The sequence below is a fragment of the Choloepus didactylus genome, chromosome 20, assembly GCF_015220235.1.
Source record: "Choloepus didactylus isolate mChoDid1 chromosome 20, mChoDid1.pri, whole genome shotgun sequence".
NCBI classification, from domain to species: domain Eukaryota; kingdom Metazoa; phylum Chordata; class Mammalia; order Pilosa; family Megalonychidae; genus Choloepus; species Choloepus didactylus.
Window position 1 is genome coordinate 22,501,840 of NC_051326.1, and position 24,496 is coordinate 22,526,335.

General features: G+C 41.7%; 1 protein-coding gene across 6 annotated transcripts in view; it reads right to left on the bottom strand.

Moving 5' to 3' along the window:
* SLC20A2 (solute carrier family 20 member 2) overlaps nucleotides 1-24,496 on the bottom strand; it is a 107,654-nt gene that overhangs the window by 11,922 nt on the left and 71,236 nt on the right. For all 6 annotated transcript variants that reach the window (XM_037813281.1, XM_037813283.1, XM_037813282.1 and 3 more), the window contains 6 exons: nucleotides 24,043-24,139; nucleotides 13,540-13,656; nucleotides 8,383-8,586; nucleotides 6,726-7,317; nucleotides 1,434-1,619; nucleotides 69-153 (listed from right to left, as the gene is read on the bottom strand). In XM_037813281.1, coding sequence (XP_037669209.1) covers nucleotides 69-153; nucleotides 1,434-1,619; nucleotides 6,726-7,317; nucleotides 8,383-8,586; nucleotides 13,540-13,656; nucleotides 24,043-24,139 — 1,281 coding nt within the window. The remainder of the gene's footprint in view (nucleotides 1-68; nucleotides 154-1,433; nucleotides 1,620-6,725; nucleotides 7,318-8,382; nucleotides 8,587-13,539; nucleotides 13,657-24,042; nucleotides 24,140-24,496) is intronic.

The following is a 24,496-nucleotide window of genomic DNA, read 5'->3' on the forward strand; positions in this document are numbered from 1 at the left end:
CGGCAACCACAAACTGTACACAAAGCCAGCTTTTCCCAGATTCGCCTGGTGACTGTGACCGATCCTACCTTGCAGTGAGTGGTGCTGACCGGGAGCCCGACGTTGGAGGCAATCACCACCGTGAACGCGGAGGCCAGCTCGATGGTGAAGCCGCTGCGGGAGGAAGCAAAGCAACACGTCGGAGGCGCTCTTTGTATCGGCCCTCGCTGACACCCTGCGGGTGCCAAGGCCTCACCAGAATATTCTTCAGGTTGATTGTTGACTGCTGACCGGGCCAGAAGGACAGTACCAGAACAAGAAACTGCTACATAATGGCAACGATTTCACACTAAGAATTCGCATTATACTGTTTACAGCCCCGAACAGACTTGCTTTGCTGATGTTTTACAAAAACCACACACTGTATCAACTGGGTCAGAAACTCCTGCTGTGTAAAAAAATGGAGAAATTAAATGGTAAATTAATAATTTCGAAAGTAGTGTGAGAAAAAGTATGCTCTCATTTTAAAAGTGTACTTCTTATAAAAAAAGTGAATTTTTTTCAGATTACTAGTTTTTCTTCAAATCAATCTTCTTAAAAATTCTTTTATCAAACTGAATTTCAAGGGGGAAAACAAAATTGGAAAGAAAAGGAAATCTCAAAAAGGAGAAGGAAAGAAAAAATTTCTTACAATAGGTAGTTCCAAGTTGTAGTTATATTTTGAAAGTTCTTTTGTAAGTCTGTTATTTAACCTCTGATTTATTTAAAGAATAGTAGTAACCAACTATAAAATAGAATGGCTCTATATAAAAGCACCTGGTAGAAAGCCCCAGAGCCCCCCCTTAGGATGGCAGGGGCCACCTCCCCATCTGGCTGAGCAAGAGGAAAGATGCACAAGGCAACTCCAAAAGGGTGGCAGCGGGCAGCAGGGTAAGAAGTCAGACGGGGCCGAGGGTGGCTTCCCTGGACAGGTGGAGCAGGTGCAGCTGGAGAATTCTGGGGGAAGGCAGACCCCGGGCCCCAGGCTGGGTTTGCATCTCCACCCTTCCCTGCTTGCTCCCTGGCTCTCACACTGGGAAATTCCAACAATGGGAGTGTACAGGGGGCTGCAGGATGGGGTTCTTTTTCAAGGGTTCTTTTTGTTTTATCTTCTCCTTCCTTCTATCTTCCTGTCCCTCTGAGTCTCTCTCCTCCCTCATCTTGGTGCCACTGTAGATGGAGGGGCCAGAGGGCAATGGTGTGTGGCAATGGTACCAGGTGCTGGATGGCAAAGGCAGGCAAGGGGTTCTCTCCCCCGGCCCCTCTCCTCATGGCCACCCCCAATGGCAAAGGGCTGTGCCGAGGGGACTGGGGGAAGAAGAGCCGCACAGAGGGTCTGCAGACCTATCGACTTGGGGTCTGCTGTGGGCCCCACACGACAAGCCCCGCCAATTGCACCAAAAGCCTTTGCTTACCTGGATGGTGTGATGGGAGTGAGGTCTTTCCCCATGGTCTGGATCACTCTTCTCCCCCACACCCAGAGACCTGTGCAAATGCCAACTCCTCCATAAAACAGCAGCCAGACAGGAGTTGCTGCCTCCTGCAGTACTCCACCTTGTTCGTAAATGAGCCACAGAGCCACCAGGGGGCCAATGGCATTACTGAAACGAGAAAAGGAAGAATATTAATTATGCACATAAATGGTACTTCACACAACATGCAGTGGCATCTCAGTCTTGAGAATAGCCCGTCTGTGCTGGCTTGAAGCTGTTCTACACCCCAGAAAAATACCATGTGGGTGGGAGCTCCTGATCAGGTTGTTTTGATTGAGATATGACCCCCCCAATTCAAGGTGGATCTTAATCCTTTACTGGAGTCCTTTATGAGAGGATAAAAGGCAGAGAGAGTTTAGAGAGAAACACCCAGAGAGAGCTGGGAGAGAAAAGCCCCGGAGGAGCTATGAGAAGACCCCAGGAAGCTCAGAGAGGAGGCCACTGGAACCAGGAGCTGGAAGCAATGAAACCTGGGAGTGAGGGACCAGCAGATGCCGCCCATGTGCTCTGCTAACTGACAGAGGAACCCGGATGCCAGTGTCCTTTCTTCAGAGAAGGTATTGTCCTGCTGATGCCTTAACTGGGACATTTTCATGGCCTTAAAACTGTAAATTTGTAAACTAATAAATCCCCATTGTAAAAGCCAACCCATTTCTGGTATATTGCATTTCGGCAGCTGTAACAAATCAAAACACTATCTAACTGTCTTTGTGGCTTGCCTATCTAATCTGGTGGTGATAAAAATGATAACTTTTTTTTAAAGTACTAAAAAAAATCAGAAGAAATGGACACAATGGAAAAGGAAATCCACCCCCCACCCCCCCTCAGGTTTCTTTCCATTTTCACACCACTCTCTACTACTGCTCCTAATAGTAGCTACCAGTTTGGACAGATGTGTCAGGACACTTACCTTGGGATTACAAACATTAACGCTAATTGCTAATTCTCCTAACCACCCTGCAGACTAGGTATTGTCACTCTCGTGGTAGTCCAGCTCGTGGGAGGCAGAACCTGGGCTGGGCTCAGGGATAACTCGTGTCCTCTCCTCCGATCTGCGCCGTCTTCACTCAGGCACTTGGCGGCCACACAGGGCACTGACACCACAGGCTTTTATCGGGTGCCCCAGCCCTCATCCTTGTAGACTTGGCTCCCCAGCCTGCTCCTCCCTAGCTGTGTGATTCTGGGCAAGTAACTTGACTTTTCTGGGCCTTAAACTTTCTGTTGTTGAAGGATACCACCCACCAATTCAAAGGGCTATGTTTTTTTTTGTTTGTTTGACTTTATCTTCTTTTTAATACTATTGCAAATACTTTTTATAACACTATTCACCTATAAAAATCCTAGCAGATTTGTTGTTAGATCTTAGAATCACAGCATATTATAACTAGAAAGACTTTAGAGAAGATGCTGTCAGATGCCCTTGTTTGTACCCTCAGACCCAGAGAAGTTAGGTTTGTTGCTCCAGGTCTTAGGGCAAATTGGTGACAGAGCAGAAACAGGACCTGGTGCCTGGCCTCTTTGTCCATTATTCTCTCTGCAGTGGCAAGCTGCTTCATACTCAGACTGTACATTCCATGAAGGCACAGACCATGTCTGTCTCAGTCATTAATTCATCAAACTTTTTAGTGAGAGTCTGCTAAGTGCCAGACCCTGCCCTGCTATCAGCCCCAGAAATAGAGTGGTGAACAAGACAGATGAATGGCTGCTCATAGGAGCTTATTTTCTAGTTCATTCTAGTTGTATGTTGTCCTGTTTACCCAATGCTTCTCCAACTGGGACCTAGAAGACACTTAATAAAAAATAATTGGTAAATAGACAGCCTGTATTTTTTGGACTGCCAATAGGTAAATTATGTAATTCATAATTTCTGTGTTAACTTCACCATGCAAAGGCCAGTTTAGAAGATGATGCTATGTATTTTGGAGGGTTGTCTGTTGGAGCATCTTTCCTACTTGTAAAATCTCTGCCACCCAACAACAAAAAGCTTTACTTAGGGTCAGTTATGACCAGAGCAAAGGGCTGTTTTGAGGAAAATTAAAGTAAGCTATTGTTGGTTCAGTACAAACTCAATAACCATTTGTTGAATGAAGAGTAGAAGCCCCCTCTGCACTCTCAGATTATTATTTCTAGAACCACACCCTGCTCAAAAGACTCAATGTCAGCCCAAACTCGGAGCAACTGCTCTAAACTCTGGTCACTCACAGCAGTTACTGCTTGACTTTTCTTTTGGCCTTGAGGTCCTGAGTTTGGTTGGCTGGTACCCTTCCAGACAAAGGTTCTTCTTATCTCCGTAACTGGAGTATGAACTCCTAAAGGACAGGGACCCAATTCAGAACACCCTGCCAGTACCAGGCTGTCAAGGAAGAATTCAGGAGGCGGATGAGAAGGAGGTGATGGTTGTGGGGGGCACACAAAAGATTAAGGGCAGAACAGAATATGGTGTCCCAGATAAAATAACACGGAACACTCATATGACAGTGAACAATGCATACGATGTCCAGGTCTCCTGCCTGGGGGCAAGACTTCTTTATAAAGAACAGAAATGCGGTTACACAGGGGTAGGCAAGTGTCTGGAAACCCACTGCTGTAAAATGGAGAGTCACATATCTTGACAATAAAAAAGTCAACAACAGTGTGCTTTCCCGATGTAGAAAGAAACAGCCCTGTGTGATAATTACAATACTAGTCACAGGAACGTACAGAACACTGAGCATGTGCAGAGCCTTTATGCAAAGTAGCTCACCTCCTCCTCCTGGAAACCATGAGGCTGGTACTAGGTTTAGCCCCATTTTACAGATAGGAAGGGAAATGAGCAACTTGTCTAAGGCCATGGGGCTCATAAGAAGAGAGTACAGATGCAAACTTGGGGGCTACTGGACCCTAGGAGGTGCCCCTCCTTCCTACAGGCAGGCCTGGGCATGGAGCTGGGCCAGGGAGGCTTGGCCCCTCACCTGCTATGGCGCCCTCTTCTGAGCTGGAGGAAAGGCAGCCTGCTACATTATTACCCTCGGCTGCGGAACGCTACATAAGACAGCTACAAAGTCTGTATCTCCATAGCAGAGGGCGAGTGGGAGGCCGGGAGTCGGGGCAGCCCACGAGTGGTGTTGAGCAATCTGGCCTTTCTCACTTGGGCGAGAAGAAACTGCTCAGTCACCCGGGCTGTGTCCCCGGCCCGCACCCCACCCGCCCATCTCATCGAGGGAGTCAGTCTGACCTTGATTGGCTCCAGTCTGGAAAGACTCCCAGGAGCTGTCCCTAAATTAACAACCCTCCCTCCTGGGTTGTTACACACCCTTTGCACACACCCCTCCTGAACTCCTCCAGCTAGAATCCGTGCCCGCAGCTCCGCCAGCTGGTCATGGCTCCAGCAGGACCTGCAGGCCAGTGACAAACACAGCTCTGCAGGCCGTGCCTCCCACTGCAGCCCCAGCACCCTGCCCCCAGGCCCGGGCACGACCTGCCAGCACCATGGCCACCTCCGGGCACAGCCAGCGCTGATGCACGCCTGTTACCTGTCGGGCACTGTGTGCTGGGTTTACAAACGTTCACTCTCTTAATTCTCACACCAATACTGTTTTTCCCTATATGACAGGGGAGGAAACCAAGGCAAGACAGAGTCAATATAGAACACTTCCTCTATAGAACAGATCCTGTTCCACTGTCTCCTCTTCCTTGAAGCTTTTCTCAGTCTCCCCACAAAGCTGGTCCCCCCATGCTGTACAGCATATTACACTTTAATTATCTAGACACACATCTGCTCCCCCTTTGACTATGAACTGAGAATACAGACCATATTATATTCATCTTTCTAGCTGCAGAGGCTCACACACTATCAGGCATATAGAAGGTGCTCACACAGGTTTGCTGACTGACTAAATGAATGAAGGAAAAGCTGCTACATCACCAGCCTAGACATTTCATGCCTTGTTCACAGTTTTGAAAACATCTTTTTGTAACAAATTAGAGCTTTTTTTTAATGAATAGAGAACTGATTTGAGAGTTATATAATCTGCTTCCAGGTTAATGCTGAAAACAAATGAAAAAAAATCTGACAGTTCTTTTAACTTACTGCTTGACAGATCTCATTCTGTTTCCTTCCCAGGACCCACAACCCTCAATGTTCCAGTGCCCAGGGCTCAGTTCTGGGCACACACCTTGTCTTCTCTCTTCTACTCCAGTCACTTCCCAGGGACACGGATCCAGTCTCGCCCCCGTGGGGGAAAGGCTCCCACATCCACACCCCAGCCTGGACTTCACCCTGAACTTCAGACACACACAGCCAGCTGCCTACTCGACCTGGTCGCTTGGATGTCAGAGGCACCGCAAACTGAGTAAGTACAAACCCGAGTTTCTAATATGCCATTCCAAACCGGCTCCTTTCACAGCTGTCCTTCCTAATAAATGGCAACTCCATACTTTGATTTGCATAGGCTAAAATGGTTAGACCCAGCCTGATTCTTCTCTTTCTCTCACTCCCCACATCCAATCTGTCACTAAATTCTATTGAGTCTACCTTCAAAATATACCCAGAATCTACCTGTGCAGCCACCTCGGTGGTCCAAAGCACCATCGCCCCTCCCTTGGATTACTGCAACCACCTCCTAATCGCGCTCCCTGCTTATGCCCTTGTTTCCCGTTAGTCCACCTGGCGTCCCTGTTAACACAGATCAGGTCAGGCCGCTGCCTCCCAAGTAAACAATTCCTTTCTTTGTCTGTATGGCCTATTAATTCTAGGTCTCTTCTGGACCTCTGTGACCCGCTGGCCTTACTGTCTATACTCTCTGCCTTTCATGGCCTTCTTGCTGTTCTAGAATACACCAGGCATGCTCCTACTGGAGGCCTTTGCAACTGCTGTTCCCTCTTCTGGGAATTCTCTTCCCCCAGGTGCTCACATAGCCAGCTCCCTCACCTCCTTCCTGTCTCACGCAGCAAGCCCTTCCCTGAGCCATAGAAAATTGCAATTCCCCAAATGCCCCATCCCTCTTTCCACTTTATTTTTCCCTTCAGCACTTACCACTGTCTAGCAAACTATGCATGCTACTTATTTATTTGTTTACTGTCTCTCCCAACCCCCCACCCTCCCAACTAGAATCTAAACTCCTTATGGCAGGAATTCTGGCCTGTTCTGTTTCCCACCATAGCTCAGGACCCAGAATGATGCTGGCACATGGCAGACCCGCAATACATACTTGTTGAATGAGTGAATGTACCTACCTCACATCGTTGCCACCGTGAGCGAAGGATCCAAAACACGCAGTAAGGACTTGCAGGAAGTGGAACAGCAGGTGGACCTCAGCTGTGTCCTTCTCCTCCTTCTCTTCTTCCACGGGCTCCTCCTGAGGCTGGCCAGGCTCCCCCAGCTCAGATGCCAGCTTCATTTCCACACCTCCCTCCTCTGCCTCTATCTCGGCTTCTGCCACTGCATTGCAGTAGCTTGAGTAGCTGTCATAGCGAAGTCTCTTTTTAGAATAGGACACAGTGTCACCCACCAGCTTTTCGCTATCCTCTGGTGCAGATGACAAATCGGCAGCTTTAAAAGTAGAGTGCACTGGCAGGCCACAAATGGCTGCTGTGTAGCAGGTGTAACTGTTATTTCGTCGCAGCAACCTATAGTTGTTTTCCTGGGCAGGCTTCTCCTCGGGCCCCCTGTCCACGTGAATTTTGTGCAGCAAGTCTTTGTAGAGCTCCGAGTCTTTGTGTACAGTGTGATACACATGCCCATCACTCCGTGTGTGGCTGTCAAAGCCGAATGTGCCGTTGGAGACGGGCGACTTGGCAGAGCCATGAGTCATGGAAAGTGCCCTTCCTGAAAAGGGTTCAAACAAAACCTTATTTTCTAGCCTGGAAGGAAATATTCCCCAGTATTTCAGGGTGGTTATCTCTAAAGATTGGATTATAGGTGATTTTAATTTTTTTCTATCAACTTTTATTTCCTAAATTGACCATAAAGGACATGTAATCCAGTTAAAATAAAAAAGAAACTTGGAAACATACAACAAAGGGGTAAAACATTAATAATATGGTGGTTTTCAAAGGTTGGTATTTAAGTTCTCCTAAAAAATGTCTTCTAGAAATTATTACAGTGCTGTCTTCCTGTTTTTAGATGCCAATAACTGGAGAATCCTCATAGGGAATTTAATTTAGAAAACCTTCATATATGAGGGACACAAATCCTCAATTCACATGAGGAATCAGATATTCTAGGTGCTCCTTAAATGGTCTATCGTGACTGTCTAAAGGTTGTCTTTTCAGCAGGGCAAAATTAATTTGCTTCCTTCGGGCCATGTCTGAGGTGGCACCTATGGAAAGCAGGGTCCTCCCTCCCGGGGAGGTGAAAGCCACCTGACAGGCTCGGGCGAAGGCAGGGAGCTGCACATCACTGTCCACAAATGTTATGGGGCAAAAGGACACCACCAGCACACTCCTGACAATTTCTAAAGTTTCTGTGATTCTCGGGTGGGGACCATCGCCTTTTTTCCAATTTTGGTTTTCATTTCATGTTTTCTGTGAGGAAGACATCCTCAGTAAGCTGAGTAAACCAATCTTCAGCAATTAGGTAACTCCTGCAGCATGGAAGATATGCACGGGGAGCTGCATAAGTGCTGTACAGAAACCTGGTGTATGGGCCCTTGGTGCCTCTGATAAGACTATAAATATCTCTTGGAAGAAAATCACAGCATAAGCATAACACTGTTCTGTTGATTGGGGAATGGAATCCTGAGGACTTTATAGCCTCTGGGTTTTCTCAAAACATAAGGTTGGGGGACACTTTTGTGCATTGAAACCTGGCAGCCCACCCCCAGACCCAGCTGGTTCCTGGGGAACTTCTCCCTGCCACCATGCAAACCCAAGCCCTCTGCATACAGCTTACCGTAAGGGGCCCGTGGGTGGTTTCCTGCTGATGTGCCTTCTAAAGCTCCAGAGGTTTCCCCAGCTGACCCCGTGAGAGGGACAGTGCTGTCATCAGTAGCCTTGGCACCTGGGAGCTCCTTAAATACAGGGGACTCCACTTCCTGAACTTTATTGAGGCTTTCATCAGACACTCGTGATAAAGCACCTTCCTTTTGTAATTTGCCTAAAGAAAACATAGACATTAGTGAAAATTTTTGGAAGACAATTATTCTTATTAAAAAATGAATACATATGTTTATACTTTAGTAATTATTTTAGAAACCAAAAAAAAAAGTAAATTATGTCTAGATAGGAAAAAATATGGAAAGTTTAACCAATTATCTGGATAACTCAAGCCAGAAAATTCAACTATTGAGGAAAAGATGGGGCTGAGGGCCTGAATTACCTTATCCAAAAACAACAAAAAATGAGGGGGCTATATGAGGACCCACGATCCCTTCCAGGGCTAACATTCTGTAATTCTAAACTCATCTAGCCTGGTCTTCAATTTCCTTAAAGTATCCTCATGATCACTCAAATATTTATCCTTTTTGTCTCCACAGATGTTGTTATAGCATGTTTGGTTTTCTTCTGTTCAGTAAATGATTGGTCTCAGATTTCTTCAGGTTTCCAAATCTTAGGAAACAAGATTTCCTAAGATTTCAAAAGGAACAGGGCAATCATTTACTTTTTAAAATCCCTTACTTTCAAAAGAAACAAAGAATTTTTAAAAATTATTTTAAAACTCACTAGTATTCTCTTTAATCAAATCTGATAAATCTGCTGTGAACTCAATTATCTTGCTGCATGCAAATCATCCTGAGCAAATTTCTAAGCTCTCACCTACAGAACTGATCTGTAAATATAATTCTCAGTTCCTCTGCTGGATACACACTAATTATATCTTTTTCTTTATATCATATAATTTCTTTTTTTGGGGGTGGGGGGGATTTACCTATTCTGGATATTTTATTTAAATGGAATCATGTTACATATAAATTTTATGGCTCTATTCATCAACATAGCAAAATGTATGTTATATAATTTCTATATACCTATCTAGTCAAATATACAATCTTTAAAAAACTAAATTTCTACTATGTACTACAGAGAACAGACAAAAAAATGTATATAAAGTTCTCTGACCTCAAGTTACTAATGATCCAGGCAAAATAAGATAATATATTCATGAAATAGATGAGAGAAGATAATAATTTTAACCGTAACACTTATATAATATGATATATGATGATAATAATAATAATTAACACTCATATAAGACAGGTATTATTACTATTTTCTCCATGAGCAAACTAAGGCACAGAGAAATAATTTGTCCAAGGTTCACACAGCTCGTAAGTGGCAGACAGAACCAAGATTCAAATGCAGGCAATTTAGCTCTATGGGTCCATGTCTTTCATAACTCAGCTGCATTTCAGAAAACAGAACAGGAAGGCTATATTGAAATATCAAAACATACAGTATTGAGAAAAAATCTCCTGGGAAACCAGAATGGAGAAGAACGTCAATTTCCTGCTATGACAAAATAGTGGAAAGCTGAAAAGCAAAGATTTTGAGGTTCATTTTGATATTAAGATTCAGCTATCAGGAAGAGCTTTTAAAAATTGAAGCACTGAAATATATTTCATTGTGGGGTTGTGTGCTGGTTTGAATCTGTTATATACTCCAGAAAAGACCATGTTCTTTCAGTCCATTCTTGTGGGGGCAGACCTCTTGTGGGAGGGACCTTTTGGTTAGGTTATTTCAACTGAGATGTGACCCAGCCCATTCAGGTGGGTGTTAATACTTTACTGGAGTCCTTTATGAGGAGATAAAAGGCAGAGACATCTGGAGAGAGAGTAGAGAGACAAACACCCAGAGACATCTGGAGATAGCCATGAAACCCGAGTCAGGAGAGGAGCAGCAGACTTTGCCATGTGCCTTCCCATGGGACAGAAGAACCCTGGGTGCCAGCAGCCTTTCCTCAGAGAAGGTATCTTCCTCTTGATGCCTTAGTTTGGACATTTTCATGGCCTTAGAACTGTAAGTTTGTAACCTAATAAATCCCCATTGAAAAAGCCAACCCATTTCTGGCATATTGCATTTCGGCAGCTTTAGCAAACAGAAAAAGGTTGAATCAGACAAACATTAAGTTTAGGGGTGGCTCGTCTTAGGCTGGCATTCTGTCTTAATGTAAGAGCTAATATTTACTCTCAGCATAGAACAGGAAGCAGTTGCACAAGAAGAGAATGAAGAAATCAATCTGTTATTGATGTGGCTTCACTATTTAGTGTGAAGTTGTATCTATTAATATGGATTTTTAATTACTAGTTTTAAAACTTGCATGCAGTAAAACTGACTGTGTGTGAGTGCAACTGTATGAGTATTAACACATGTATACATTCGTAACCACCAACACAATCAGGCTACAGAAGAATTCCATCAGCACCAAAACTTCCTTTGTAGTCAGATTCTCTGCTTAAACCTAATCCTTAGCAACCACGGATCTGTTCTCTGTCCCTAAGGTTTTGCCTTTTCCAGAATGTCATATAAATGAAATCATACAGTATGCAATTTTTGGAGACCGTCTTCTTTTACTCAGCATATGCCTTTGAGATTCATCCTTGTTGTTACATATATCCACAGTTCACTCTTTCTACTTCTGAGTCCACTGCATGGATGTACAATAGTTGATCCATTCACCCACTGAAGGACATTTGGGTTATTCCCAGTTTTTGGTGATTACAAATGCTATAAACATTCATGTATAGGTTTTTGTGTGAATTTAAGTTTTGATTTTTCTACAGTAAATATCTAGGAGTGGGATGGCTAAGTACATATTTAACTTTATAAGAAATTGCCAGACTGTTTTCCAGAGTAGCTGCCTCATTTTTGCATCCCCACCAGCAATGTATGATATTTCCAGCTGCTCTGCACCCTTGTCAGCACTTGGTATGGTCAGTTTTTTTAATTTGTTTTTAATCTATTAAAGTGGGTATAGAGTGACAGCTCATTGTGATTTTAATTTGCATTTCTCTGATGACTGGTGACATTGAGCATCTTTACATGGGCTTCTTTGCCATTCGTTTATCTTTTTTGGTATAGTGCCTGTTCAAATCTTTTGCCTATTTTTAACTGGGTTGTTTGTTTTCTAACTGCCAAGCTTTTAAAAATTTCTTTATATATTCTGGATACAAGTCCATCAGATACATGATTTGCAGACATATATAGCTTGTCTTCTTATTATGCTCTTAATAGTTTCTCACAGAGGAAAAGTTTTTAATTTTGACGAAGTCCAATTTATTTTTCTTTTATGGATCATGTTTTTGGTGTCCTATCTAAGAATTCTTTGCTTAATCCAAGGTCATGAAAGTTTTCTGTTATTTTTTTTCCCTAAAAATCTTATTTTTTTTTTTTCATTTTATTTTTAGATCTATGATGTATTCTGAGTTAATTTTTATAGTATGTAAGGTTTAGGTCAGGGTCATTTTGGGGAGGCTTAAGGATGTCCAGATGTCCCTACACCATTTGTTGAAATGACTGTCCTTCTGCAGTGAATTGCCTTTGTCCCTTTTCCAAAACACAATTGGCCATATCCGCATTGGTCAGTTTCACTGTTCTGTGTGTCGATCTCTTTGCTAACAACACACTGCCTCGCAGCTTTATATTAGGTACTGAAAGTGGGTAGGATGAGCCCTCCAACTTGATTCTTCTTTTTCAGAATTGTTTTGACTATTATAGTTCTTTTGTCTTCCTGTGTAAATATAAGAAGCAGCTTGTCTAAACTACAAAATATTCTCCTGGAATTTTTATTGAAATTGTGTTAGTCTACATATCAATTTGTGAAGAATGGACATATTTACTACACTAAATCTTCCAGTTCATGAGCATGGTACATCTCTTCATTTATTTATGTCTTCTTTGAAACATGGATTTCAAAAGAAAATATAGTCGTATTGCAATGTGACTATAAAGCACACTCCAAGGCCAAATGTAAATACCTCTTGTTTTTTGAGAGCCTAAAAAACATGTGGCTTCCAGGCTTGGAATTTAATTATGTTGCTGGTGCCAGGAAAATAGCTATGGATGATTTTCTAAGCCATATTCTTCTTCTTTTTATCTGTCTTTATTGAGGTATAAATTGTATACATTGAAATTTTAAGTGTACAGGTCAATGACTTGTTTTAAGTGTACAGGTCAATGACTTGTGATAAATGTGTCAACCCTAAAACCATTATCCTGAGTAAGAGAGAGTACTATTTCCAGGTCCCTGAGAAGTTCTCTTGCACCCCTTTGCAAATGATCTCCTCCAACCCACATCAGCCCCAGGCAACCAGAGATAAGATTTCTATCACTATACATCTTTTTCCTTCTAGAATTTTCTGAAAATGGAATCAGACAGTATGTACTCTTTTGTATTTGGCTCTTTTGCTCAATATAACATCTGTGAAACTCATATTGTTGCATCTCTCAGTCTTCATTCTCTTTATTATACAACAGTGTGGTTATCCATTCACCTGCTGTTGAACATTCGAGTTGTTTCCAGTTTTTGGATACAATGAATAAAAAATGTGTGTGCAAGTCTTTTTATGAACATATGGTTTCACCCTTCTTAGATAAATACCTAGGACTGGAATTACTGAGTCATATTGTAAGTGTATGCTTCACTTTATAAAAAACTGCTAACCTAATTTCCAAAGTGGTTGCATCATTTTATGTTTTCACCATAAATGTATAAGCATTCCACTTACTCTGCCTCTTCACCAACACTTGGAATTGCCGGTTCATTTAATGTTAGCTATTCTGTGAGCATGAAGTGGTATTGCCTTATGGTGTTAATTTGCATTTCCCTGAAGACTACTACTGCTCTTCAGGCTGGTTGAACTTGACTGCACAGTTAGCTTCCAGTTATCCATGGCAACTAGAACTTTCCTGCCTACCTGGGTCATAAGTTATTAAGAAGAGGTTTGAGCCAGAAAGTGTTTAGGAGCCAACAGAGGAGTAGGCATGTACCCAGTATATACTCCGGGGTTATCCATGCTTCCTGTTCCCTCATTGGTAAGATAATTGTGCATTACATCCAAAGTTTCAGGAACCAGAGGCAGTTTGGTAAATCAGAAGAATAAAAAGTCCATACCTGCTATTTTCCTCCTCATCCACGGACATACAAACAGCCATACGAAAAGGGCGAAGAGCAGAGCAACGCCAGAGGAAATGAGCGCTATTGCCCACATGGGAAGGACCAGACCGAGTGCTGCGAAGAAGAAACGAACAGCAGGGTTGTCACGGGTCCTTTCTGCAAGGTCAAGCTTCATAGCAACATAGTTTCCATTCCCCAAATCTAAAACCATCTGGGTTTTGTATTTAATAAAAACTCTCAACACAAAGCATGTACTGTACTTTTTGGGGTAGAAAGCCATGTCTTTAAGACACACTACACCTTGTGAATATGTGGTTAAACGGGTTAGTAAGGGAATTATTAGAATTTTACCAGGGTTGGCACAAACAGCATAGTAAGTTGGGAATAAAACCATTTATATATTGTCTCAATATCTAAATTCACGAGTGGACAAAAGTGGTTAAGAAATGAGTCTGCCTCCTTCTGTCCTAACAGCCAGCCCCCTTTCATGGTAGTAAGAGCCAATGTGTGGAAGGCTGCACAGTTCCGATGACTGCTGCCTCTTTTGGGTTCTCTGTAGTCAGCAGTTTTGCTTAAATGGACATGGCATTCCAACCACATATACAGGCCTTTTTAAAAATCACCTTAGAAATAGACGTTTTCTAAACGGACACTCAATCTTCTCTGAAGCTTTCAACTTATGGAATTACAACATAGAAAAACTTTTCATTAAGACTAGTAATACACACTAAGTTGCAATTACATTAACCAATAAATGGGTGGTAGTGCATATCATGGTTTAGGAACATCAAATTTTCACAGCACTGCAATGTCTCCAAAGTTCCTCATTCTGAATTCTGTACATCTCTGTTATGGTGGCAACAGGCTCCTTTCACACATTCACAGGCATACAATTTAAATGCACATGCTCACACATGAGCCCAGGGAGTTATGTACCAGGATGTTTATCATAGCATCATTTGTAAAAGTAGACATTACAAAACAAATGATATATACATCATTATGGAAATGTAAAATAATTATAGCACACAGTCAAAAGAATGAGACAGATCTATATACACTGTTAAGGAAAAAGCCCAACATATAGTAAGTAATATAGGCTACCTGTATAGCTTGATCCAATTTATGTTTAAAAAAGAAAACCACTCCACTTCCACACCTTTGCCATATGTGTGAATATATAGAAAAAGTTCTGGTGAGTTACCAAACTGCTATCAATGGTTACCTTTGTGGAGAGATGGGAAATTAGAGTGGGGCTTTCACTTTTTAGTACATATACTTTTGTACATTTTTAAATATATGATAAGCATGATACTTTTATAAACTGTTGAATTAAACATTTTTTAAAGGAGTAAGGTATTTAAAACAGTGCTCTTAGATCACATATATCTTTAATGATGCAGGTTTTGTTAGACTGTTAACCATTTTACACATCCACCCAGCTCAAAGTCATTTGATTAAGGTATTTATTAAACATTTGAATGTAGATTATACAATAGATAGCTAATAATATAAATGTGGAGTCAGGACATATATAAATATTTTTTAAAAAATCAGAATTCAAAACCAGAATCATCTAACTTAATTATAAGGGGTCACTGATGGGATTACAGGCATTTATGGGGCTTGTATGTTCCACTCCCAAACTCCTGCTTATATTGGAACACCATCGTCTCAGCCCCTCCATGTGGGGTGCACAGTGTTAAAGGGTAGCCCAGTTCCAGCTCCAGCTCTGCCCTGAATCTGACACTTGGAGCTGCTTGTAAAACCACTCAGGCTGACTTCACTGGGCTGGGCCTGGGGGCTCCAGCTTCCTGGCTTCAGCTTTATATCCTCATGTCATTGTTTTAATACAGGTGAGAAACGATCACTCCAAAGGTGTATCTTGCCAAACTGAGTGGTAACTATTAATTAGTAACAGTAAGTTGATCAATGAACACCAAAACCAATCACTGTTACAGCTTCAAAGCATTTGGTTGTTGAAGAAGTTTTTCTTGCTTCCTCTATGGCTTCCGGTTTGGTCCATGATAAAGTTGTGCTACTTTTGATTTACTGTAATACTCCAATCTAAGAAGGCAAGCCCTGGATTATGTAGGGGGAACGAATTTGGAAATATAATTTAAAAAAAAAAAAGAGTGACCACTTTTACTATCAAGTCCTATTTGTTTCTATCCATACTGAGCAGGGCCCAAAACCACTGCAGAGAAGGGCTGCTTTCTGTGCTGTTTCCGAGGCTTCTCTAAGCTTCCCATTAGGGCCTTGTTGGGTCCCGGGGGACATCAGGGCCAATGTTCCAGGGGGAGACTCTGAGGGCAGTTACAAGGCTTCGACAATAAGCTGCCATGTCACCCGCTTTTTGTTCCTTTACCATCTGTGCTGGTTTGGATATATTATGTCCTCCAAAAAGCCATATTCTTTAATGCAACCTTGTGGGGGTAGATTTATTAGTCTTTTGATTAGTGTGGATCCTTTTAATTGAATATTTCCATGGAGATGTGACTCACCCAACTGTGGGTGATACCTTTGATTAGACTATTTCCATGGAGAAGTGGCCCCACCCGTTCAGCATGGGTCTTAATTAAATCACTGGAATCCTATAAGAGAGCTCACAGACAGAAGGAGCTCAGAGCAGCTCAGAGAGACATTTTGGAGAATGCCATTTTGAAACACAACTCAGGAGCAAGGGACCAGCAAATGCCAGCCACGTGCCTTCAGAGCTAAAAAGAGATGTTGCAGATGCCATCAGCCATTCTTCAGTAAAGGTATCCTCTTATTGATGCCTTAGTTTGGATACTTTCATGGCTTTATAACTGTACATTTGTAACTTAATAAATCCCCTTTATAAAAGCCAATCTATTTCTGGTATTTTGCATAATAGCAGTATTAGCAAAACAGAAAAGATTTTGTACCAGAGAAGTGGTACCAGAGAAGTGCTGCTGAGTTTGCAAATACCAAACATGTTGGAATGGCTTTTTAAATGGATAAGGGGAAGATTATGAAAGAACTGTGAGGAGCTTGATGGAAAAAGCGTAGACTGGTTTGAAGAGACTGTTTGTAGAAATATGGACTCTAAAAATACTTCTGATGAGGCCTTAGACAGAAATATTGAATGTGTCATTGCAAACTGGAAGAAAGGCAATCCTTGTTTTAAAGTAGTAGAGAATTTGGCAAAATTGAGTCCTGGTGTCAGATGGGAAGCAAAATTTAAAAGTGATGAGCTGGAATACTTTAGCTGAAGATATCACCAAACTAAAAGTGGAAAATGCAGCCTGGCTTCTCCTTATAGCTTATAGTCAAGTGTGAGAGGGAACAGATAAGCTGAGAACTGAATTCTTGGGTACAAAAGAACCAGAAACTGATGGTCTGGAAAACTCTGGGCTTCCAGAAAATGAAACCCCAGAGGCTACAGCCCCATGTGAGGATTTAACGAAACCTGGAACCAGCCAGCCATTTCAGTACAAGCCAGGATTGGAGATGGAGTTATCCAGAAAGGATCTGTGGGAAGTCCTACTATCTGATGGTTTTGACCTGTATAAGCTGCATGCCAAGCCAACCAATTTTTTGTGAGACCTGTATAGACAGAACCACTGCCGGTTTGGACTGGAGGGGACGGAAAAGGGACAAATTGAGAGAAGGATGACTTCAAAGGCAAAACCATGGAAGCTAAGGTCTGGAGCCAAGAAGCCTCAAGCCAGGAGAATGGAGTTACCCATGCACACAGGAAGGATGTGTTTGCCCTGGAGGCAGAGAGCAGGGCTTCTGCCTTGATGCTCAGGAAGGTGCCACTGATGTAGGCCTCAGAGAGGGTGGAGCACATTCCCTGGAGACTGGGGAGTGCCTCGCCACCACCCCACTGTTCTGAAGGAGTTATGCATGTGCCCCAGAAATGGAAGAGAGTCCAGGTGCTACACCAATGTTTGAGGAGGGTGAGACAGAGAAGAAGGTGTTCTCCCCAATGTGGGGATATGTTGGAGCACTCACCCCAGTGTTTGGAGAGAAAAGGTCTGCCACAGAGGCCCTTAGGAAGGGTTGGACTCCTGCTCTCTCAAGCCCCAAGGATAAAACGTCCTTCGATAAATGACTCTCAGACTTTGAAATTTAAAGTTTGCCCTGAGGGTTTTAGCAACTGTTTCAGACCTTTGAACTCTGTTTTCCTTTCAATGTTTCCCTATGGCAATGGGAACATTTATCCTCTTGACTGTCCCTCTGTTGTATATTGGAAGTAGATAACTTGTTCTGAGTTTCACAGAATCACAGCCAGAGGGGAGTTCTCCCTTAGGACAGACCATGCTTGTAACTGATTTTGATAAGACCTTGTACTTTCTGGAATTTTGCATAATGGCAGCATTAGCAAACCGGAACACCATCATGCCTCCCTTACCCATCAGTTTGGCCTGGGAAGCAGCCAGAGAACTCAGAAATCAAGGAGGAGGAGTGACAGAATCCAGGAAAATAGGGGGAAAGTTGTTGCCAGTAAGAGAGGAGAGAGGAACAGAATGAGAAGAGATCTCTGACCAAACTACTGCAGAAGTTTGGTAATTTAAAAGAGCTTCAAAAGAACATCATAATTTATTTTTAAAGCCTGTACATAAGAAATACAAACTGATATTTATGTTACATGGTTTCCAACTGTACTAAATACATAAGATCAAGTTTCATGGATGAAAACTAATTAAACACAAAAATTCACAGAAAACCACTTGAATCAATGTACATCCAAGGCAAACTCTTTTTTCTTCTAAAAATGTAAGGCTGACTAACAAAAAATTTTCAACAATAATACTCTGTATGAAGTTTTCCTGCTGAGGATCTCGAATTGTTTTCAAACAATGGCACCTTAGTAGGGCAATAAAACATGGAGCATCATTACACTCTGTGGATAGATAAAGTAGGGCACAGCTTGAATTACTTGAGATCCCCTGGCCAAAACTGGCTGCCAGGAACCAACGCGGGGCACTCTGAATCCCAGTTCTCAGTGCTGGCCCCTCATCAGCCTTTCATCTCTAACTGCTTTCATTTTCTGAATAGCAAAGAAACGATGAACAGTAATTTAGTTCTAACCTCAAGCATCTTTACAATGCTATCCCAAATCTCCAAAATATCAGAAGAAAATAGAAGTGATTTAGGAAAGAAATAGAACTTTTCCCAAAATCTCAGAGTTTACAATTGTCATTACTTTGCTATACCTTGTTTTTTCACATGTAACAATCATTAATGAACTCTATAAAATAAATAAGACATATAAACAACAAAGGCTATAACCCATATTATTTTCCTTATGTCCCCACTCATCGTCCCTTCCCTATAACCTAACTTCTTATTGATTCACTGATCTTTTTATTTACATTTCAATTTTACAAATAATACAATGCTTACTATAAACTATCAGCATTACAAGACTGTATGAAACTGTAAAAATATGAAATGTTCTCATCACTCTCCCCTTTTGAACCCACTTCCTAGAGCACTGACTTCCGTGTGGTGTGTATCTTTCCAGTCATTTTCTAGATACAAACACACACACAGCTTGGGGTACGTGTGAGGAGCCCCCCCGCACCTTTTTTTTTAATTTACCAGAAGTAGACTCATACTGTTCTGTGCTTTCATTCTTCATCTAACAATATATCATGAATATCTTTCCATAACACACATACCATTTCCCTCACAAAGTTTTACCTCATTTGCAGGATCACTCCTTACTAGCCCTACCTTATCTAATAAAATGAGTTACTAGTTCTTTGTTTTAGATTAACATGTTCAAAGCATTAGAGAAGTTCACTAAGTAAAAGGAATCTTGGAGCAACTTCTTTAAGAAAATGAAGCATTCTGTTTTTTAAAAAAGTGTTATTTCCTAATTAGCCCAATAATTTAGATATGGGGGGGAGTGCAAATGATACCAGCTTTCTCAAACTAAAGTTCATTTATCCTAATTTTAACAGGATGTGAATTTAAGTCACTCAGTTTTGAATCCAGCCCTTGCTGATAACTGGAGGCTCTTCTCACCCCTAGGCTTCCCCAGTCCAGGGCTAGGAATCACTGCAGTTGCAATTTCTGGCTTTTCCAGTTTGGCGCTTTAAAATTTTAAGACAGAATACAGACATTCTCTCTGAATGACGCTCCTTCTCACAGAGCCAGCTGGGTCCTGAGGCCTTGTCTGTGGGATGGGCTCGCTGGAGGAAAAGAAAGGGAAGGGGGAAGGGAGGGAGGGGTGACAGCAGCCTTGTCTCAGGTGCAGACTTGCTCTGGAGAAACCAGGAACTAGGCTGGGTAAGTCTGAGAAGTCACTTGCTGGTTAAAAAAAAGGAGTGAGAAACTATTGTTAGTTAGAACTTTCTAAGAACATCTATCACCTAAGAACCCTAATGAGGTTAACAATGTGGAGCCTATGGCAAAAGAAGTGATAACTAGAGCAGTGGTTCTCAAACTGTAGCATGCATCAGAATCATGTGACGAGCCTGTTACAACCCAGACTGCTGGGCCCCAGTAGCAAGAGGGCTGGGGTTAGGCCTGAGAATCTGCATTTGACAAACTACCATGTGATCCTGCTGCTGCTGGTACAGGGAACACACTTTGAGAATCACTGACTTAGAAGTTCTGTCTACTATCAGAGGCTCAATTAGGTGAACTGCTTCATTCAAAGAGGCATGCGATGAATTTCACCATAAGCACTGAACAAAAACCAGGTCCCATACAACTAAATTACTTTTTCGTGAAAAAAAAAAAAAAAAAACCCACATACACACACCAAAAACTCAGGCTTGTATCCAACCCAAAGTAAGCACTTTGTTTCCTAAGGTTAGTTTTGATTCTTACAAATCACTTCTTTTAGGGACAAAAAAGCAAAGACAAATTTTAAAAGTGTTATCTTGGTCTTTGAAGCATAAGAATGACTTTTATTTGAGAAAAGCCATGTCAAATGCAAAGTAAAACAAGTCAAAGTGTGCCTCAAATATAAACAACCTCATAATAATTTAGAGAGGAGGAACACAGAAAAGCAAAATAAAGCACTGTAGCTCAATATCAAACATGTCACCATTTAATTCATCTCGTATAAAAATGCGGCTTATCAAAATCTCTTACAGTTAAAACTGAGTAAGAGCAACACCCCACTCTTCTTTCTTAGAGAATTTCTTTCTTTCCTTTTTATCTCTGAGGCTTCTATGTATGGAATAAAATGTTCTAAGGAAGAAAGGGAACTAGAAGAACAAATTCTGGACAGGAAGTCAGATGCCAAAAGGCATTAGGTACTTGGCCTCTGTTGAAATGCCTCCTCTCAGCTCAACCTCGTCACAATACAACACCAAGGCCATTTACGATACAGCTGGACAAGTAGAGACGCACCACATGAGGAAAGAGTACACAATTAAAGCCTAGTCTGAAAGGCAAAAGGTAACCTTCAATGTTTAAAAATAAGATCTGGATTCACCGACTTGATATTCTAGAACCACTTCCCAGGAACCAAAATATTAGCCAAGTCTTTTCCTGAATTATTAGAGGAACAAAATATTTGGTCCTTTAGAGTCAAGACCTTCTTCTCATGCCTTCTTCTCTAGGCAAGGCCCCAGAAAACTGCGAGTCAGATATTTTCCACACAAAAATGAGTGGAAAAAACAGAAAGTTAGCATGACTCAGAATACGCTGGCAAACTAAGGCCAAAGAGATGAGGCTAATTACAACTGATGATAAAGACTAGTCACTGACATGCATTAAGCATTTATCGTGTGCCAGACCCTGCGCTAAGTGCTCTGCCTTCATTACTTCATATAATCCTCTCAGTGTCCCTTTAGTGGGGGACAGAGGCTCAGGGAGGTGAGACCATGGCACGTCCCCAACAGAACAGGGGCCCAACCCAGGTACTTAACCCTAACTCTAGAACTGAGAACACTGTTTGTGCTTTCAACTGCTCCTTATACAGACTTTTACAATTAAAGAGATGGACACCCTCTTCACATTAACTAGTGTACTGAATATATACAAAACATACAGAGCCAGTATTCTAATATACTGGAAAAAAAAGATATATATATATATATATTTAAAGAAAGTCAAGAGAAAGGAACGACTTCATTGATGTCATTTTTATTATCATAAACAGAAACATGAGGTACCAAGTACGACAGCAGGTGCTTTACCTCTGCTCTCTTACCTAGCAGTGTAATGTCATGATTAAAAGCCTTGGGCTCTGAAAAACACCGCCTGGTTCAAATTCTGGCTCTACATCTTACTAGTTATTACGAGGGTACTTAGCATCACTGTGCCTCAGTTCCCCACTTGTAATATGGTGTTAGCAATAGTACCGATCTCCTAGAGGAGTTGAGAGATTAAACGGATTAATTCACACAAAGCTCCATTCAATAAGTTGGTATGTATATTACTTATTTCTCACAACCCTATGGAGTATTTATAGTAGCTTTTGTGTCTCATTCTTCGTAAAGTTTAATTTTTCCTAGAATCATTTACTCTACTTCTCCCCTAGTGAGACAATTCTTTTAGCTATAGTGAAATAAAACTGCAGCAAAAGATGGGGAAGAAAAAAAGAGATAGGGAAAATAGGTCAACTACAGAAAGAGAAAAAATTAAATGTTTATAAAAATCAAACAGTTCTCTTCTGACTTTCAGAAGAGGAACCAGAAAGAAAGAAGAGACAGTAGAGGAAAAAAATACGGAAACAAAAAGAAATGATCCTTACTAACATCAACCCCATTTCTGGGAATTGGCACTATATAAGCTTTCATAAGCTCAGCTTCTTCTTTTTTTTTAATAATTCAATTCTATTGAGATATATTCACATGCCATGCAGTCACACAAACAATTGTTCACAATACCACCATATAGTTGTGCGTCCATCACCAAAATTAATTTTTGAACATTTTCATTACCACACACACACAAAAGTAATAAGAATAAAAATTAAAGTATAAAAGAACAATTAAAATAAAAAAGAACACTGGGTGTTTTTTTTTTTTTTTTTTTTTGCCCCCATTTTTCTACTCATCCATCCACATACTGGACAAAGGGGAGTGTGATCCACAGGCTTTCCCAATCACATTGTCATAAGCTACATTTTTATACAATTGTCTTCAAGATTCAAGGGTTCTGGATTGTTGTTTCAGGCATTTACTGCTAGCTATTCCAATTTCATTAGAACCTAAAAAGGGTTGTCTATATTGTGAATAAGAGTGCCCACCAGAGTGACTTCTCAGCTCCTTTTGGAATCTTCTCAGCCACTGAAACTTATTTCATTTCACATCCCACTTTCGGTCAAGAAGATGTTCTCCATCCCACAATGCCAGGTCCAGATTCCTCCCCAGGACTCATATTCCACGTTGCCAGGGGTATTTACACCCCTGGGTGTCAGATCCCACGTAGGGGGAAGGGCAGTGATTTCATCTGCCAAGCTCAGCTTCTTAAATCCAACTCAGGAGGTACCTGGCTATTGAGGCTCGCTCTAGCTTTTCGTTCTGCTAGCTTGAGTTCTGAGAGACTATATGGCACTATAACATGGCATGCTGCTTTGTAGAAATTTTATTTTTTGAATTAAGAAAGGGGGATTTTTCTGTCTGATATATGTAATATGAATCCTAATCCATAAAGGGAATTAAAAAGTAGAAAAACAACAAAAACTAACATTATCTGTTAACCTCACTTATCCCCACAGTAATGGATGTATTTAGGATCTGGCCGCAGACAGTGCATCTCACAAAGAGAAAGGGAGGGGGGCGCCTCCCTGCCAGAACATGCACAGAAATACTGAATTAGAATTTACCAGTTCATCAACACTGAAAAGCATGCAAATAGGAATACTGTACCTAAGTTTCTTCCTTTAACCATCCAATATGTAAAAGAAAAGAATTAATTAAAAAAACAAACCCTGACTACTTATAAAAGAGCACAAAGGTCATCAGCATGGGAAGAAAAGGAGTAATTCTGAAAAGAAAATCATCATTGGTTTCAGCATCTCAGAAAAACAAGTATACTTTCTAGTCACTGGATTTACGGGTCTGACAATGACAGTTCCCAGGGAGCTCTACATCTGTAGCTGTGATCCAGGCCACTGCAGCGTTTCCAGTGCTCTATCGCCCGTGGATGCGCTACCTTTACAGTCTCTGTTAGCTGAGCACCTACTGCGTGCAGGCCGAGGTGCTCTGCGTCCCCCTCCGAGCCCCATTACAGCCCAGCAAGGCAGGTGCGACTCCAGCAACATGTTCTGATTTGCAAAGGCTGACTAAGTGAGAAGACAGCCCGTCTGGTATACAGCAGGATGGGGACCTAATTTTTTTTAACGTCAAAGTCTGTGGCCTTTGTACGACACATACTGCTTGCATATTTACAAGTCAATACATTTGCTGCTCTTTTTACTATTCCATAATGACCATAATTAATGCTTTTTACTGTCAGTCAACAACAGTGCCAGTGCCAGTGCTGAAACACCAAATAAGTCAATAGTGTTAGCATGTACTATACCTTGCCCCCCGGATTTAAGCTCCAAGGAGTTCTTACCTGGTGCCCCCGTGTACATGATGGAAAATACATTTATTGCTATCGTAGCAGCATAGAACACTGGGAGTGCCCGGAGGCCATTGGGAACAGGGTCCTCCTGTACAATAATGAGATAAAGTGGAAGATCAGGATTCAAGGAGCATCTGGAGCCAACACAGGCAAAATGATATATATAAAATGCAGCTACAAGAAAAGCTTCCGAAACCCCAGCATGGCCACAAAGGATGGCCATTTCACTGCCTTGTGACGTGCTTCTCATCTACAGAAAGAGCATCAGCATAGGCATTTCTCCTAAACAAATGCTATTTCAAAGAGCCCACTATTGTGATCAGTAGACACATTAGAGCACTAGAATCACATGAGCTGATGTCAGATTTTACAAACGGAAAAGGACTGTTAGGTTAGGTCAGTTCCCAGGCACCAAGGGCCCAGAGCGCAGCATCTACTTCAAAAC